This window comes from Acomys russatus, chromosome 7 (assembly GCF_903995435.1).
Source record: "Acomys russatus chromosome 7, mAcoRus1.1, whole genome shotgun sequence".
Lineage (NCBI taxonomy): Eukaryota > Metazoa > Chordata > Mammalia > Rodentia > Muridae > Acomys > Acomys russatus.
The window spans coordinates 59,273,496-59,292,280 of record NC_067143.1 but is presented as its reverse complement, the minus strand read 5'-3'; the positions used below and the strand labels follow the sequence as shown (position 1 = coordinate 59,292,280).

Genomic DNA, 18,785 nt, shown 5'->3' with positions numbered 1-18,785 from the left:
ACAGAGATCTGCAAGTACTGGGATTAAAGGCATGCGTGCACCACCATGCCAGGCTTGGGTTAAGTATTTTTAAAGATGAGCATTCCCTGACTGCCGGTGCCATGACGCCTCTCAAGCCCCGCCCTCTCTGTCTTCCTTTGGCAGCTTCATCAAATTCCGTGACCACATATGAAACCTGCCAGACCTACGAACGCCCCATCGCCTTCACCTCCAGGTCAAAGAAACTGTGGATTCAGTTCAAGTCCAATGAAGGGAACAGTGCCCGAGGCTTTCAGGTCCCCTATGTGACATATGATGGTAAGCAAGAGCTGTGCGACCATGGTACAGGTGGCGTGGCTCTGCTTCGAAGAAATTGGCTTCTGAGCCAGCTGGCAGATGCTAGCAAGCACACTCACTCAGCTAGCCAAGCAGGGTGAGGCAAAAGGACACGGCTGACTCAGTGGGGCCACATTTTAAACAGCCATTTGGGGACACTTACTGTGGGGATGGAAAAGAATGGGTTAGAAAATACAGGGGCAGTTGGTAGAGTGAGGTGTGAGCGCCAGGTACTTGCCACAGTTACCTTTTACAAGGCACATTCCTCATGGTCACCCCAGGAAGCAGACCCAGTCACTTTCTGATGTGACAAATGAGGCCACCCAGGCTTAGAGATTTAAATAACTGAGCTGAAGTCATGACATGACAGAGTTGCCGAACTGGGATGACCCAAGTCTAGAGACTTCAGAGCCTGAGTTTTTACCTACAAACCCGCTCTGTGTTTGAAAGGCAGGAGGTGCGGGAGCTCTTGGAAACAGGGATGTGGTTTTGTTGTTGTTGTTGTTTTTAAGACAATATTCTAGAAGCATTTGGTTTTCTGTTACACCAGAGAGCACATCAGCCTGCATTCCTAATAGTAGATTCCCTTAATGGAAAGAAGCCAGTCTTCTGAGGTCCAGACACCGAAAATAAGCAGGGCACAGTGGCATTATACCTGCAATCCAGCACTTAAAGGATGGAGGCAGGAGGTTCAGGAGTTCAAGGCCAGCCTAGACTACAGTAGACCCTATTTAAAAAAGAAAGAAAGAAAGAAAACGTACACTTTGTTTATTTGGACTTTGTAGTTTGTTTGTTTTGAGACAGGGTCTTATAGTTCACAAAGTCACCATATGTTGCCCAAACTGGCCTTGAAATTGTACACTTACTTTATATAATCATTAAAATAAGAGAGTGAGGACAAAGGTGCCGCATCAGTAGCAGCAATACTAGTGTGGGTTATCAAATACTAATGGTGATGGTGTCCCATCACCGTCTCCGGACTGAGCAAACTTCTTGGGAGTGTCTCCAACCCCCTCCACAGATGCTCTCAGAATTCACGTGGCTTCTCAGCACGTGGTACATGTCTGGTCTCTGGAGAGGGCTGTGCTCTGTGAGTGCTTGTTTGAGTTATGACTATGGGAAGCAGGCTAGACTTCAAAGCGGGGCGAGATTACATTTGGAAAAGAAGTAGTACCGCATGCACTACATTCAGTGTGCACGCCAGGACCAAAGAGATGCTGGATGCAAAAGCAGAAGAATGTTCTCCTTCCGCAGACAGCCGAGTTCTCCACCCTAGCCCTAAGCCAACCAAAGAGAGGAATCTTTCTTGGTGGTAAGCTTGGCCACCTTATACACTGCATGGAGAAAGAGAGAGTGGGGATGTGGCAGGTGCTGACAGTGAAGGAAAGAAAAGCCTAGATGAGCTCCCAGGAGAGGAAGCAGAGGTAAGAGCAGATCGCCAAGCATGAAGCCCCCAAGCCCCATGACAGCAAAAGGCCAGGAACAAGAAGAAAGCAAGAACCTCAGGGAGCAGCCAGTGAGATAGCCAGAAAACCAGAGCAAGCGTGTTCTAGAAGATCAGAGAGGAACTGGATGGAGGAGAAGCGTGACCAGTCAGGGCAAACACTACTAACGCACGCAGGAAGGTGAGGCCCAGCATTTGACACCAGGACACACAACAAGAAGACCGTTGCTGACCTCAGTAGGCAGTTTGGGAGGAGTGGTTGAGACAAAACTGACAGCAGTGGGTTTAGGAGGAGAAGAAAGGTCCAGTTGTGGACAGTGGATGTTGACCCTTCACTCGAAGGGAAGAGAGGCAGGAGATGGAAGCTAGAAAGAAGGATGGAGTTTAGCAAGGCATCCTTAAGATCCCTGTGTGCTCATGCTGATGGAATCAGTAGGATGACTTTTGTGTGGGGAAAAAGTGTAGAATGACTGGTGTGCATGCCTTGATTTAGGGAGGGAAGATGCATCTTGACTGGAAGCACAGAAGGCTCCGTGGAGGAGGGAGGAGGGAGGAGGGAGGAGGGGCAGATGTCGGCTGAGCAGAGGTGCCGAATGTCTTCTCTGTGCCAGAATGGAGAGTTCTCTGAGAGCAGCCACCAAGGGAACGTCTCAGGAATTAAAAAAAGATGGAAGCTCGAGTTTAGAAACAATTAAACACTGAGAAGAAAAATATGTCCTTTAGCTGGGTATGGTGGTGCACGCCTTTAATCCCAGCACTTGGGAGGCAGAGGCAGGTGATCCCTGTGAGTTCAATGTCAGCCTGGGCTACAAAGCAAGTCCAGGACAGCCAGGGCTACACAAGGAAACCTTCTCTTGAAAAACCGTACACACACACACACATATACACACATATGTATATATACATACATACGTACGTACATACATACATACATACATACATACATACATACATACACATGTCCTTTATTTCAACAGAAGACTACCAGGAACTCATTGAAGACATAGTTCGAGATGGCAGGCTCTATGCATCTGAGAACCACCAGGAAATACTGAAGGTGGGTACTGCCTCAGTACACAGAAAGTCACCCATGCGCTCCCCACAGACAGCTCCACCTTCCAGACACTGAGCCTATGGGGACCAAGGTCAGCTCCATACTTTACCACGACTTAGTTTATTAAGTATCAAGTTTCTGTCTTTAGTATTTTATACATATAAACTTTAGTGTTATAATACGTATATATTTTCATATAGCCACAATCTATTTTGATTTTATCTAACCTCTCCCCTAACTCCTGCCAGACCTTGCCCAAGGTATTTCCTCCCCAACCTCATAATCTCTCTCGGGTTTTCTAAAATAACCCGCTGAATTCAGTTAGTCCAATCATAGTATATACAATTAGGGTATGTTGTAGGGCCAGCCACTGGAGCATGGGCCATCTCCCTGAAGAAAACCAACTCTCTCTCCTCTAAGCCATCAACTGTCAATAGCTCCTTAGTTGAGGGTGGGGATTTGTAACCCTGAGCATCCTGCAACCTTGGCTTGATCTTGTACTGGTCTTGTGCAGGCAAACACAGCTGCTGTGTACATTGGGTACTGGTGGAGGGGCAGGTGTGGAGGGTGCTTGTGGAGAAACCCAAGCATAGAAACAGTGTTTTTATGTTCAACTTGGATAATGAAAGACCTTTGGCTCCTAGTTTATGGTTCAGGCTCAAAGGCTGCTGATTGAAACAGGGGAATCAGCTAATTACAAGACAAAGTTACAATGTATAAATGCGGGTTTGTTGGAAGCAGGTCTCAGACACCACACAGGAGAGAGAAGGAGAAGAGACAGAGAGATACAGAAAGAGAGAGGAGAGCAGAGGAGAGAGGAACTGAAATGTCTGGGCGAGGGGAAGGCCCGCCGCTCCCTGGGCTGGGGAATTCAGGGTGGAGGACAGGGTATGCCAGCCACACCCTGCAGCAGGTCAGGGAATCAGGGATGCCCGGATCCAAACACTCACCACATTTTAGATACTTGTAAGTAACCAATGGCAAATACTCATCATATCTCTAGCCCTAAACTATTTTCTCATCTGGTTTAGGAAAAAAAAAAAAAACAACTTTCATATATCAAATCTTCTTTCATAAGTTAGTGCATACTTACTATTAACAATTAAGAAAGATTAAAACTGGGAAGAAGATAGCAATCGGAGGAAACGAGTTTCACCAAGCGATTGATTGCTAGCTAGTGAACCACCCTCTGTCGTGATTCACTGCGAGCCTCTTGGCACGATGTCAGAGGGTTTGAGAGTCTTGGCCTGGTAACAAACGTTGTGTTCTTCCCAGGATAAGAAGCTTATCAGGGCCCTGTTTGATGTCCTGGCCCACCCCCAGACCTACTTCAAGTACACAGCCCAGGAGTCCCGAGAGATGTTTCCAAGATCTTTCATCCGGTTGCTACGTTCCAAAGTGTCAAGGTTTCTGAGGCCTTACAAATGACTCTTCCCACACTGCCACTCAGAAGCGTCCTCCTACTGTGGGCTCCAGAGGGGGGCTGAAGCCGTCTACCCTGCACATGCCGGCCTGCCATCGGACTGTCGTTATGCCCAGTATCTGTGACTCGTTAGAGTTCAGTTTTTATGATAATACAGATATCTTGGTAAACTGAACTTGGGTTTTCTTTCCCAGCATTTCAGACGTGGACTGCGCACAGCTTTGAGTGGGGCGCCTGTCCTGGATGTGGCGCAAGCTGCCTGAGATGGCCTCCTTTTGGGTTCACACTCCTCTGATGGGTCTGCAGTGGAAAAGAGGCCACAGAAGAGCCCCTCTGGCTGCAGCTCCACTTCCTCTGGGCCAGTCCTCTCCCAGGGAGCATCTGTACTCACGCAGAGGTAACCAGGGCAAGCAGGAGTGGAACACAAGCACACCAGGAGCCACCCAGGCCTTTCTCTCAGCTTTCTTCAGCCTCAGTGACGCCAGTTTAATCCTAAATGTATGAGTTTAAAGCAGTGATGACTTAAAAAAAAAAAAAAAAAGACTCCAAAGAAGTAGAAATAAAAAAGGCAAGTGTAGCCCCTCTGGAGGCATCAGTACACACACAACAAATGCAGAGGGCTGTGCTGGTGGCACCCCTATGCCCTCAGTCATGCTGAGCACTGTGCTAGGCTCAGAGAACTCTTGGTTGTGATCTTAACAGAATCCGGTTATCCACTGTCACAGAGGGGAGACTCCACCAGTCCGGGGTCAGTACTGCCAGGGCTCCCTGAGTGCCATAGTGACTGGCACAGGTGCCTTCCTTTTCCATTCTGTTGGAGTGACACTGAGTCTGAGGTAAGGAAGTGGCACCACACAGGGGCACTGTATTTCTCTGATGGTACAGCCACAGCCCGGTTCACAGGCCCCACAATTGAGCCACTTTGGTCTGTACAGTGCGACTGAACAGTGTTCCCTTCACACATGAACTTGTCAACATTTTAAACCTTCCCTCAGGCCAAGTTCTTGTTACAGTGGACGAAGAAAAGACTCTATTGGGTTAGTGATGTAGCTCAGTGGTAGAGGCATTTGACTGGGTGTGGCCCTCAATACCACTCCCCCCAAACAGTCCTGTCAATAAAGCTGCCCTCTCTGTAATGGATATACATACAGCCCTAGGGTTTCGTTCTTTCTGTGGCAATTATATAGCACAAAGTTCTGTGTACCAAGTACTAAAAAAAAAAAAAAAAAAGTTTAACATGCATTTTAAAAAAGAACACAGAATGTTTCATTATTATTAGACCTGCTTTTCCAACTCAATGTTGTTTTCAATCTATTAATGACATTGACTTTTTTTTCCTTTTTCCTTTTTTAGATACAGTCTTACTATGTAGCCCTGGCTAGCCTGGAATTCTATATGTAGACCAGACTAGTCTCAAACTCACACCTGCCTCTGCCTCCCAAGTACTGGGATTAAAGGCGTGCGCCACCACCGCCTAGCGATGGTGACATTTTTAAAGGGCCTAATAAAATGTTTTATTTTTATTTGGATAAAATTTCTCTTCAAGAATTTGAATGTCTCGCTAGGCACAGTGGCACTTGTAATCCCAGCACTCAGGAAATAGAAGCAGGAAGCAGTAATTTGAGGTCACCCTCACCTACATAGGGACTCTGAGGCCAGCCTGGGCTACAAGAGACTGTATCTCAAAGACAAACGCAAAACAAACAAAAAAAAATTAAAAAAAACATATTAAGTAAAAAAAAAAAACAAACAAACAAACACTAAGAGGTAGGTGTGAGCCTGATATGGTGGCCTGTAATCCCAAGCACTCTGGGAGGCAGAGGCAGGTGAATCTCTGTGAGTTCAAGGCCATCCTTGTCTGCAAAGTAAGTCCGGGACAGCCAAAACAAAACAAAAACAAAAGGCAGGTGTGGTGGCTCATGCCTTGAATTCCAGCACTTTGGGGTTAGAAGCAGGCAGATCTCCATGAGTTTGAGGCCAACCTGGTCCTCAGAGCAAGTGCCAGGACAGCCAGGACTGTTATACAGAGAAAAGAGAAACCCTGTCTTCAGGGGAAAAAATAGAACCCAAAGCAAACAAAAATCATTAAGGGACTGGAGAGGAGGCTCAGCAGGTCAGAGCACTTGCTGCTCTTGCAGAGGTCCCAGGTTCAGTTCCCAGCACCCACATCAGATAACTACCACTACCTAGAACTCCATTTCAGGTGCTCTGTCACTCTCTTCGGGCCTCTTCGGGCATTGAATGCATGTGGTGCACATATATTCAGGCCCACACACATACCTATGCCATTTAAAAATAATAAATCTTTGTTTTTAATGTTTTAAAATTTGTTTTATGTGTGTGGGTGTTTTTGTTTGCGTGTATGTCTGTGTACCACAGGCGGGCCTGGCTCAAGGAAGCCAGAAGAGGGTGTTGGATTCACTGGGACTAGAGTTACAGATGACTGACTTTAAGCCAATGTGTGAGTACTGGGGATCGAACCTGGGTCCTCTGGAAGAACAGTCAGTGCTTTTAACTGTTTGCTAGCTCTCCAGCCACTAATCATTTTTATTTTTTATTTTTTGAGTCAGGGTCTCATTATATATCCCTGGCTGGCCTTGAACTGGCTTTGTAGATCAGGTTGGCCTTGAACTCACTCACCTGCCTCTGCCTCCTGAGTGCTGGGATTAAAGCTATGTACCATCACACCTGGCTATAAAATAAATCTTTTTTTTTTTTAATCATTAAAATGAACTCTTGGAGTTTGATAGGCTACAAGTCAACCTACATTTCTGGGTTTGACCATAAGGTAGAAATTCAGATTTCAGCAGATGGTGAGGAGGATCAGAGAGCTGGGCCCTGTGACTTTATGTTTATGACGACGTGTGTTGCTTTGTCTTCCCAGAAGGCTGGGGTGAGCATGCTTGAGGGTTGGCAGGGGGGCTGCAGGGAGCCAGTGGCTTTGAAGGACCCTCATACACCAGAGCTGAGCTTCTGCTACAAGCGTGAGCCCCTGGGGCCCTCAAGCTCCCACTCTAGAAGCATCAGCTGCCCTGAGGTTCTGTGGCCCTGCTGGGAGGCTGCCTAGCTCGCCAGGCAGTTTGCTACCTGCTCAGTCAACTCACATTGCATCCAGTCGGTGCCAGGTACTATTTTAGGCCATAGAGATTAACCAAAGGCCTCAGGAATAAGATAGGGCCCTAGCCCTCATGGGGCTTGTATTTAAGAAGGAAGAGACAGTGAACTTGAGTTCGCCAGTGGTGTTAGGTTGTAGACAAAAGCTGGCTGGTTTAACAGTGGCTACTTTAGGTTTGGGGAGTATGGATGAAACTGAACTGAAACTCAGCTGAAAACTACATGCCAGCCTGGGGAAACCAGGGGGAAAAGCATCCCAGAGAGGCACCCAGAGGTGTAGGCAGGCACATGCCTGTGAGCTTGGAGGGCTAGTCAGAAGGCAAGCGGATCTGAGAGCCACAGACAGGCCAGATTTGATCAGCTGTGGAACTCAGAAGGTCAGGTTTGGGTTTAATCCCAAACATGCTTCGAAGTCTGTGATGGGCTTTTAAACAGAGGCCTGGAGTGGTGTGTGTGTGTGTGTGTGTGTGTGTGTGTGTGTGTGTGTGTGTGTGTGTGTGTGTGTGTGTGTGTGTGTGTCTGTGTGTGTGTGTGTGTGTCTGTGTGTGTGTCTGTGTGTGTGCCTACCTGTGTGTACACAGGTATGTATGTGGAGGTCAGAGAACAATCTGATGTCACTCTCAGATGCCACCTACCTTGTTTGTTATGACCAGGGGTCTCACCAGCCAGAAGCTCATTGAGTGAGCCTAGGGACCTCCTGGGGTCTGCCCTCCAGGCAATGGGATTACAAGCACACTCCACCATACCCAGCTTAACTTTTTAAAATTTAATTTTATTTTTTTAAGGGGGGTTCTGGAGATGGAACTCAGGTCCTCATGCTCATACAGAGGGCACTTTACCCACTGACCCCACCTCCCCAGCACCCCCACCACTCCCTTCCCTACCCCCACCTATGTTTTCAAAAGGTACCAAGGACTCTCTATGTGCGCGGCTTTGAGGAAGCAGTCACAGAGGCAGCACACAGGAGGCTGGTGACACAGGTCTGGGCGGGAGGGATCCAAAGCCGAGTGTCCACCTTCCTGCCGTTCTCGCTGGTTCTGTGGGGGAGTTCTGAGCAGGCCTGCGAGTCTGTGAGCCCCACCTTCCAGCTGGGGCTATTGTTCTACAGCCACGTACTGCACTGCTGCGCCTGTGCATCCAGCAGCGCCTCCTCCACTTCCAATGCTAATGAAAGCCTGCCTTTTCACACTGACAGATGATTACCTCCCCTTGGGGAAATTGCTTCCTCTGAGTCATCCTCTGAGCTGGTAAGTGCAATGCCTATAGGCGGTTGCTGGATTTGAATTTGCAGATGATTCTCACGTGGCATGTGGGAACTTGAGAAAGGCAGCAAGAAGTAAGGTTTCACTTGTCCTTGGGTAGAAGGTTCCAGGAAGATGGAACAGGGCTGTGTGACCTGCTGCAGACTGCCTCAGCCAGTCAGCCGGTGCACCCAAGCTCCCCCACCAGGCCCAGCTACAATCTTCTTGACCCAGAAGAGATACCATTGTGTAAAACTGTATGCATCTGTTTCCTGCCCCAGAGTGGGGTGGGGTGGGTCCTGAGAGATTTATCCATGTCTATACCACTTCTTAGGAGCATGGGAGATGCAAATGGATTGACTGATGTTAAATGGTTCCTCATGAAGTAGAGGGAGTTTTCTTACCCATGGATCCCTAATAGGCCAGCCATGAGCTGTCCCCGAAGCAGGTCCTGGAAGAGGCCAGAAGGGACCCATCCACAGGGAGTTAGAGGCCACCATTAGTCCTCCTTTCTGTGACTGTCTTCTATTCTAGGGGTAAGTGAGGACCTCGCATCCCATTTCCTTTTTCTAGGTATTCACATCAGCCTGCAGGAGCCTGGCTGGTGGCCCGGCAGGACTATTCCAGTGGTTACAGGCAGTGAATCGGGCCACACAAACACGAGTATGCAGATATGGTAGCTCCCACATGTAATCCCAGCACTAGGAAGTGAAGGCAGCAGTGTGGCTGTCATTTTGAGACTGGCCTAAGCACAATGCAATCACCAGATCAGCCAAGGCTACAGAGCAAGATTCTGAAAATAATAAAAGACACAAATATCTGTCAAGGATCTCCCCCAAGTAGCACAGTAGGAAAAAGGAGATTTAGAAAATGAAACCACTTTAATTTACAGGCAAGTTGTTCAAGCTGAATGAAAACAATGCAAATTAAGAACCCTTTACCACAAACACTGACAAAAGCTCAGTGTTGCTTGGTTTTCAGTTTACCAGAAAAATGCAACTACAGTCTTCAGTTATTAATACATCTTTGTTGCACGTTTGCTTAGTCATTGATTTATGCAGTGTATACTTTCCAAGGGCCTACTAAGCACTAGGCATTGTAGGAGCTAGGAGTACAGTAGTGAACCCAATAGGTCGCTGTCCTTGCTGCACTGAGAGTCCAGTGCAGAGAGGCAAAAACATAACTGGACATAACAAAGGCGGGTGGTGACGAGTGTCAGTGATGGCAATGTGATCACGGTGGCTATTCTCATTAGGATAAGATAATCACTGGGGTCTGAATATAGATCCATCAAGGGCACTGGATCCTCAAAACACGCCTCGCAGCACTGGCCCTGGCAAGTTCCTTCACTCACCACAGCAAGAACTTAGCATGGTGTGGACACACTAGCTAACCATAGCACCAAGCAAATAAGCAAGTCCTGGAACTGGTGCCACCTAGTGGTCAGGAAGCAGAGTTGACCTGTGTTTCGGTTGACCACGCTGTTTGCCTGGAAACTGAAATGCTGGAAATTCAAAATAAAATGCTACCAAATAGGTTAAGGCTGATCTTTGATAAATGGTTGGCCGCGTGCTGAACTGTATAGACCACAGGGAATACTGGCTTAGAACTGACTGAAATAATGGAATGAGCTAATGGCAAGACGAAGTTATAGTATATAGAAGTAGGTTTACTGGAAGCAGCTCTACTCTGGCCACCATGTAGGGGGAGGGAGAGAGAAGGGGGAGAGTGCAGGGTGGGGGGGGTGGGAGAAGGAGGAGGGGGGGGGAAAGATATACAGAAAGAGAGAGCAGAGTGGGGTGGGGTACCAAAATGTCTGATTACATAGTGAAGAGTCTCTGGGAGTGGGGAAGCCCCACCCCTGGGCTAGGGAATACAGGGTAAGGGCAGGGTATGCCAGCCATGCCCTGCAGCAGGCCAAGACCCAGGGATGCCTGGATCTAAATCCAAACAAGAACCTTACTCTGCCTAGCCTCAAAATTAGTTGTTGATTTAGGTGATTTCAAGCTATCAACAATACTTTGTCAATGCCTCCCCACCCCTCCACCCCCCGCCCCTGCAGACACCATCATTACTCATTCCTTTTTATGGTACAGGCATTAGAGTAGGCTGGATATATATTTCTGAGTTGATGAGGAAAAGGAATTGAAAGAAGAGGCTACAAAGATGGCTCCATGTTAAGAACACCTGCTGCTCTTGCATAGGACCAGAATTCAATTCTCAACACCCATGGATGGCTGCTTGCTTCAGGGGCTCCGATATTTTCCTCTGGCTTCCAAAGGCACCCATACACAGGTACATAGACCCATAGGTGCACAGACTCACACAGAGACATGTATGCACAACTTAAAATTTTTAAATCCTTATTAAAAATTGAAGAAACAGGAGGAAATCACCTCCAATTTGTAATTGTGTCTAATGCTTTGGCATTTGTGGTTCTAGGGGCTATGACATCCCCCTATTTTGGATTGGTCTCTTAGCCCAGAATATTTCCTAGGACTGATGGGTAATTCGGAGGTACAGTCTGGTGTTTTCTGTCCCTTCCCTGTGTTATGGTTCAAATTTGAAGCATCCTCTCAAGTTCAGGTGTTGAGAGTCTGATCTCCAGCTGGTGGTGCTGTAGGAGGCGCAGCCTTGGAGGAAGTGGGTCCTCACAAGGAATGTACCCTTGAAGGTTTTTCCAGTCCTTTCCTTGCTTGTTGACTCCTGTCTGTCTCCAGGTGAACAACCTCCTCTTCCTTCTCCACATGCTCCCATCACTCTCCGCTCTGCCTCACAGTGACAGGCCCAGAGACACAGAACCAGGTAACTATGAATGTAATACTCTAAAAGCCAAGTGCAAAATGCTTACACCCTTTTTTTTTTTTTTAATTGGTTTTGTTTTGTTTTGAGTCAGGGTTTCTCTGTGTAACCCTGGCTGTTCTGTAGACCAGGTTGTCCTGTAGACCAGGCTGGCCTCTGCCTCCACCTCTTTGAGTGCTGGGATCAAAGGCCTGTGCCATCACACCCGGCTGATTCCTCCCTCCTTTGAGTTGTTATGATTGCTGTTCTGGATTGTTAACTTGACCGCTTCTGGAATTAACTAAAACCCAAGTGGCTGGGCACATCTGTGAAGGACTTTTTCTTAATTATATCATTTGAAGTGGGAAGACCCGCTTTAAATCTTTATTTATTTATTTATTTATTTTGATATGTGAAGATCCACCTTTAATCCAGATCTTTTGAGGTGGGAAAACCTACCTTTAATCTGGGCCACACCTCCTGCTAGTAGCCTATATAAAAGACATGGAAGAAGGACGCTTGCTCTCTTTTCCTGCTTGCTCTCACTAGCAAGACCATTCTGTTACCTGCATTAGAGTCCACTTCTTAGACACCCAGCATCACCTCCACTCTCCAGACATCTACACACACACACAGACACACACACACACACACACACACACACACACACACACTGAGAGAGACTACACCCAAAATGTAGAAAGAACTCAAATGTTCATTAATAATCAATAGTGAAACAAAACAAGAGATGTCCACACAATGGAATATAATGTGGCCACAGAAAAGCACTGGTATGTTACAAAACAGATGAACTATGGAGACATTGTACTAATTAAAAGAAGTGACTCACAAAACACAATCATTGTATATATTGTATATATAAAATGTATAGATTGTATATATAAGATTGTATATAGAAGATGTCCAGAATAGGTAAATCCATGAAGCCAGAAAGTAGATTATAGGTCATCTAGGGCTGGAATTTTTTAGAGAAAGTGCAGAATGGTCAATAACAGGTATGGAGGGCTGGAGAGATGGCTCAAAGGTTAAGAGCACTGACTGTTCTTCCAGAGGTCTTGAGCTCAATTCCCAGCAACCACATGGTAGCTCACAACTATCTATAATATGATCTAATATCCCCTCTGGCATTCAGGCGTAAATGTAGGCAGCACACTATATACATAACAAACAAATAAATAATATTTTAAAAATTAATGAATATGGAGTTTTTTGGGGGGTGATGGTTGTACATCTTTGCTAATCTGTGGGACACATCTTTATGTGTATCCATGAGGGTGTTTCTGGGCAGGCTACCCTGACAGTGAGTGGCACCATCCCACAGACTGGGGTCCTGGGCTGAATAAAAAGGAAAAAATGAGAAAGTGAGTTGAGCACCAGTTTGCATCTCTCTGCTTCTTGGTCTTCCGGGATGCGGGGAAGCCCCGATGCAAGCTCCTGACACTGCAAACTCTGCTGCGGCAGACTGTCCCCTCATAAGCCATGAGCTAAAATAAAGGTTTCTTCCTCAAATGCTTTCACCAGGAATTTAGTCACAGCATAGGAAAAAAAGAGAAAAAGAAAAAAGAAAGCAATGAACACAGGGAATTGTATTCTTTGTATCAGTGGCATAGAGGACAGAGAGAGCTGTGGAAACATTCTGCATTAAAGAGGCTGAAGAGCTGTGACTCTAGGCGGCTCCTGCACTAGAGGAAAACATTATAATAAAGAACCTTATCACACCAGCTGACAAAACTGGAACATGAATAATTTAGATAAAAATATTATATCAATGTAAATTTATGAAGTTTATATCTGTACTGTGGTTACGTGAGCGAAAAGCTCCTCCTCTCTCCTTTCTGGTTTTAGAGGTGCAGTTTTATGGCTCTTGACCTTTCTGTATAGCCCAGGTTGACCCCTAACACACACACTCTTCCCCTGCCCCTATGTATGTGTGTGTGTGTCTATGTGTGTGTGTGCACGAGCGCACGTGCGTGTGTAGTAAATGTGCGCATATTTACATTTCCAGCAGTCTGCTTGTGATGTACTGATTGCTTCATCTTTCTGCTGTTTGTGGCCCGCCACCATCTTTCCCTGACAGCATGCTCAAAGGAAGGTGAAACTTGTTCAGCCTGGCCAGGGGTGCGCAGCAAAGGGAGCTGTGGAGGGAGGAGCTGAACCGAACTTAAAGGCAAGCCTAGCCTCCTTCCTTCCTAACTTCCTTCCTTCCTTCCTCTCCATCTCTTTCTTCTCTTTCTTTTTTTTTTTTTATGAGTTTTTTTATTAATTTACTCTTGTTACATCTCAATGGCTATCCCATCCCTTGTATCCTCCCATTCTTCCCTCACTCCCATTTTCCCCTTATTCCCCCTCCCCTATGACGTGCCTGAGGGGGATTTCCTCCCCCTTTATATGCTCGTAGGATATCAAGTCTCTTCTTGGTAACCTGCTGTCCTTCCTCTGAGTGCCACCAGGACTCCCCCTCTTTCTTCTCTTTCTATCTGTCTGATCTGACATCAAAATCTGGCCCCATCCCAGGACATGGAACCAAATCACTGCTGACAGAAACAGACCCAAAAAGGCTCAGCCAACTTTGGAAAGCAGCCACAGGGCTGCCATCAGCTCTGTACTTTGATTCTGTGGTGATGCTCGGAATGTCTCTGAAGTGGGGCGGGAAGATGGGGGATGGACTGACACCTTATTTCTACTTTAACCCACAACCTAGAAGAGGTCTCCAAGGCTAGCACCGAGACTTGGGTGTTGTGTAGCCAGACATCCTGGCACACACTTGGAACTTGCAGAGGACAAATGTTTGCAGAATCTTCCTGCCACAGGAAGTCATGAGAGTGGGAAGCACAGGCAGGAGGAAGACTGACCGGAAGGGTGGGTCTAGTGAGATAAGAGTGCTCCAGGGAATGGGCATTTGAACCTCAGGGTACCATGGGCAATGTGTATGGGTTGAAAGGGGAAAGCGGCTGAGTGTTTCTTTGAAGTTTCCTCCTCTTTGCTCTTTTCCTCTCTCCTGGCCTCCTAGTCTCAGCTCCCATTTTGTATTTCGTTCTCAAAGGCCTCTTTGTCAGCTGAAGGGGCAAGAACAGAGTGTAAGCTAGGAAGCACGTGCATGAGGAAGAAGCCGGCCTGAAATGCAAAATACCATGCAGCCCATAGACCCAGCCAGGCCTGGAGCCTCTGCATCTTTTAATGAAAGGAACAGCAGCAGCAGCAGCAGCAGCAGCAGCAGCAGCAACAACAACAACTCTGAGTTTTCGCTTAAGAAAGTTACAATGGGTTTTTCCTTCACTTATGAGACTAACATAAAGGGGGAGGGGGCGCTGGAAAGTTGGCTCAGCAGTTAAAGAGGGCTGGCTGCTCTTCTAGAGGACCCAGGTACAATTCTCAGCATGCACATGACAGATTACAATCATGTGTAATTCCAGTTCTGGGAGATATGACAGCCTTTTCTGGCCTCCTCAGGAATTTCACACATGTAGCACACACCCGTACATGTAAAAATAAATCTTTTTAAAAGAGAAAGAACGTGAAAAACATCTTAACAGTACAGACCTGCTATGATTTCTAAGTACAGATCCTCTGCAACAGCCAAGGTAGGGTGCAGAGAACCTTAGATGGGAGCTGCCTAGCATGGTGTCTTACTCGGGGTTACTATAGCTACAATGAAACACCACGACCAAAAACAAGTTAAAGAGGAAAGGGTTTATTCAGCTTACATTTCCACACTGTAGTTCATTATCAAAGGAAGTCAGGACAGAATCCAAAAGGGCAGGAACCTGGAGGCAGGAGTTGATGTGGAAGAGCACTGCTTACTGGCACAGCCTTGGCTGTCCTGGACTTGCTCTGTAGACCAGGACGGCCTCGAACTCACAGAGATCTGCCTGCCTCTGCCTTTCTGAGTGCTGGGGTTATAGGCGTGCACCACCATGCCTGGCAGCCTGCTTTTCTCAACCCAGGACCATCAACAGCCCAGGGCCTACTCCCACCAATCACTAATCAAGAAAGTGCCTTACAGCTGCATTGTGGAGGCATTTTCTGAATTGAGGTTCCCTCCTTTCCAGTCACCCCAGATTGTGTTACATTGACATAAACTAGCCAGCACACATGGGAAATCCATAATCTGGGAAGCATTGGGAGAAGAGAAAAGCTGGCCAGTCCCCTACCTCAGCCCCAAAGATCAAGAAAGATTTTCAGGTCTGATTTGTGTGCCTGAAGTTTTACAGGGAGCAATAGTCAGACCCACTCATAACATAGCAAACAGCCTATGGGTTCTCTGGAGGTTGTCCAGTTAATGCCAACTAATGACAGTAGTTCCTGTCTGCTGGGCTCTTGGTACAAGCCAAGCTGTTATCTGGATAATCTCATTTGATCCTCTTAGCACCCTGATAGACAAAGGCAGTACTGGCATCATTTTCTAGTAGTTATTCCATAAAATCCAGAGAATGATCTAGCTTTGAATGGGTGAGTTTATTAAGTATGGAGCAAGCCCAAATAAAAGAACAAACGGCAAATTGCAGGAAGACCGGTAGGTAGGTAGGTAGACAAGCATAAAAACATCAAATTATGCAATCAAAACATTCAGCAGATCTGGACTTTGGGAGCCTGTTGAAGCAGTTAGCCAGAGATCCTGATAGCATCCAGGGTGAGTCCATTTGGGTGAAGCTTCTAAGAAAATAATAAAAACAGCAGGAAGGTAACGGCAGGAAGGCTCACAGCATCTAGCAGAAACTGACTGGCAATGTTGAGACACTCAGCTGGCGTTCCCAACTGAGCCTCTGTCAAGGGACAAGCCCTCTGGAGGTGAGCTTCCGGCTTCTCGTTCTCACTGTTGGCACTTATATATCTCGGGGTACAGAAGAGGAGCAGCTGCAGGGAACCCTTTACCTCCCAGCCTTTCTCAAGGACACAGCAGTTTTCCTCTCGGGCTGTTTTGCTGGTCTCCCTTTTTGTCACCAAGTTGGGGATGGGCCTTTCATTTCCAGACCAGAGGCCTTGAAGAACACTTTGAGACAAACATACTTGGTCTGAAAGTGGGGGGTACCCTGCTTTTAGATCCAAGTTCTCTGTGGGCTCAAACACAGGACAATTTACCAATACGTCAACAAAACCAAATTCTCATTGTTGGAAAGTTACATAGCTCATTAGTGACAAAGTAATGCTTTAAACCTAGTGTATCATACTCCAAAGCCTGTGATTTTTTGTTTTGTTTTGTTTTTCGAGACAGGGTTTCTTTGTGTAACAGCTCTGGCTGTCCTGGAACTCGCTCTGTAGTCCAGGCTGGCCTCGAACTCACAGAGATCTGCCTGCCTCTGCCTCCCAAGTGCTGAGATTAAAGGTGTGCACTACCACTGCCCGGCCTTAAAGCCTGTGTATTTTTAACCACTTTTAAGGCAACATGGTCTAGTGCTGCAGAGGGCTTTGGCTAGGTGAAGAATTACTATTTGAATTTCTTGTCAGTGCAGTCCTCAGAGTTTATAATGCGAAACTCAATATGCAATATCACTATATCATTTTTTTGTACACATGGTAACAGACTCAGAAGTAGAAAATGACTCGCTATGGTCTGCAGGAGCTCACGGTGCGTGCTGTGGTAGGGGGAGCAAACCTCAACACATAACACATCAACCATGCATAGGAAGGGTGATGGACTCAGTCTGGCAAGAAAGGTCTTTAAGCGGTAAGGGGCCCAGCGGGTACTATGGCCACGGGTCCAATTGCAGACCACAAACCCCACTACAGCAATGCGCTCTGAATTCCAGCTCCAGCCACGGCCCATTGATTTTTCAGCAACACTTGATATGGCCAAATTCCAGTTTAACCAGACAGATTCTGCTTCCTGATGTTCCCAGGGGGAAGACTAGCTATGACGGAGAGCCCCTCTCTTCTGTCAGAACATCCTCAGCAATAAAAGGCTGCAAGACTGGGCTGAACTGCCTCAAGAATCCCAACCCCTTTCCCAGAGCATCTACCCGCCTAGTTTATTTCTTGAGGAAAGATGTCCCAACCCAAACCACGTGGGCCCTCTGTGCTGGGCTGTTCTGACACCCTGCCAAGCTCGGAGGCACCTGTCCTAGAGAGACAAGGCAGGGTTGTCTTTCAGAGTTCCCTAGGCGACTCATTGGACGAGCAACCAGGCAGGGACCCAGGCGACAGGACAAAAAGGAACGAGGGCAACCGTCATGGAAGTGTGCCAGAGGATTGGAAGATGAACAGCCCCTGCTCTCTGTATGCGGAAAACCCTCTGCCCTGAGGCTTCCTTGAAGTGAGGTGAGCAGCTTTCTGCATTTGTTTTCCTCAAAAGCAGTCTGCGTACTCCAAAACCTAGGGCAGGAGTTGGAGGGAGGGCAGAGGGAAATAGGCAGGTCCGTGAGCTTGAGGCCAGCCATTCTCAATCTGGGAACACCAGCACAGATTCTAGAGACAGGTCCCGCAGCTCTGCTTCTTGTTTTCGGGAGACACAAGCTTAGCTTTTTGTCACGCCTTTGGTAGTGGAGTATGTACTTGGAGACCACTTTAACAGCAGAGTAATGGACAGGAAGGGGTCAGGGACATTCCGAAGGCAGATTGGGTGGTTTGGGTATTTGCCTGGATAAAGGGGATTAATGGTGGCGCTGTCTCATAACTGCTGCCCTTCATTAAGATACCACATTGTAAGTGTTCATTCTCGTATCTAGCTCCCAATCACAAGAGCAAAATAAGTGTCATTGTTGTCACTTCCGGTGCTCTCAGAGTGCAGATCTTTCTGATTCAATCCCATTCCTCTGAGGTGGAGAGAAGTGTGGTGATTCCACACATAGAATTATGATTTGTACTGTCATAGGTCAAGACTCCAAGCCAGAAGGAACAGAACACTCCTTTTAGAATGGCTAGAAAGTATGAATGAATCTCAAAGAAAAACGGCTTTCCCACAAGGATGCATTCCACCTCCATCCCTGAGCGTAAAATCTAGTGTTCGCAGAGAGAGAGAGAGAGAGAGAGAGAGAGAGAGAGAGAGAGAGAGAGAGAGAGAGAGAGAAACAAAAACAAAAAAAACCCAGGTGCTTTCTTGGCGTTGTTAAGAGCAGGTGTACTCCCAGAAAGGTGGAGGCTTCAGACCAGACCCGCCTCCCCACCTCTGGTGCTGGGCTTGGAACAGTGGATGTCAAAAGGAGGAGAGTCCCCCGGAAGGTCCCGCTCCAGCCCGCCCTCTGCAACCCCCTCCCCAGTCACGTGGCCCGGTGGGTGGGGACCGACCCGAAGGTGGAGGACTCTCGAGCTCTCCCAACTTTGGAAGACAGAAGTGCGACTCTAACAAGCAGAACATGGCTCAGCTGTCAGTGATTCCGGGATCGGCCGCGGCGTGGACAGGTGAACCTATAGTTCGAGGGCAGCAGCTAGGGTGGAAGAGGTTACTGGAGCACAGGG

General features: G+C 47.2%; 1 protein-coding gene across 1 annotated transcript in view; it reads left to right on the top strand.

Annotated features, from left to right (window-relative positions):
* The window catches only part of Scube2 (signal peptide, CUB domain and EGF like domain containing 2), a 69,942-nt gene extending 65,485 nt beyond the window's left edge, over positions 1–4,457 (top strand). Inside the window, exons 20-22 of the mRNA XM_051149212.1 lie at positions 145–297; positions 2,737–2,816; positions 4,089–4,457. Of these exons, the coding sequence (XP_051005169.1) occupies positions 145–297; positions 2,737–2,816; positions 4,089–4,241 (386 nt within the window). The 3' untranslated portion in view covers positions 4,242–4,457. The remainder of the gene's footprint in view (positions 1–144; positions 298–2,736; positions 2,817–4,088) is intronic.
* Positions 4,458–18,785: the final 14,328 nt, after the last annotated feature.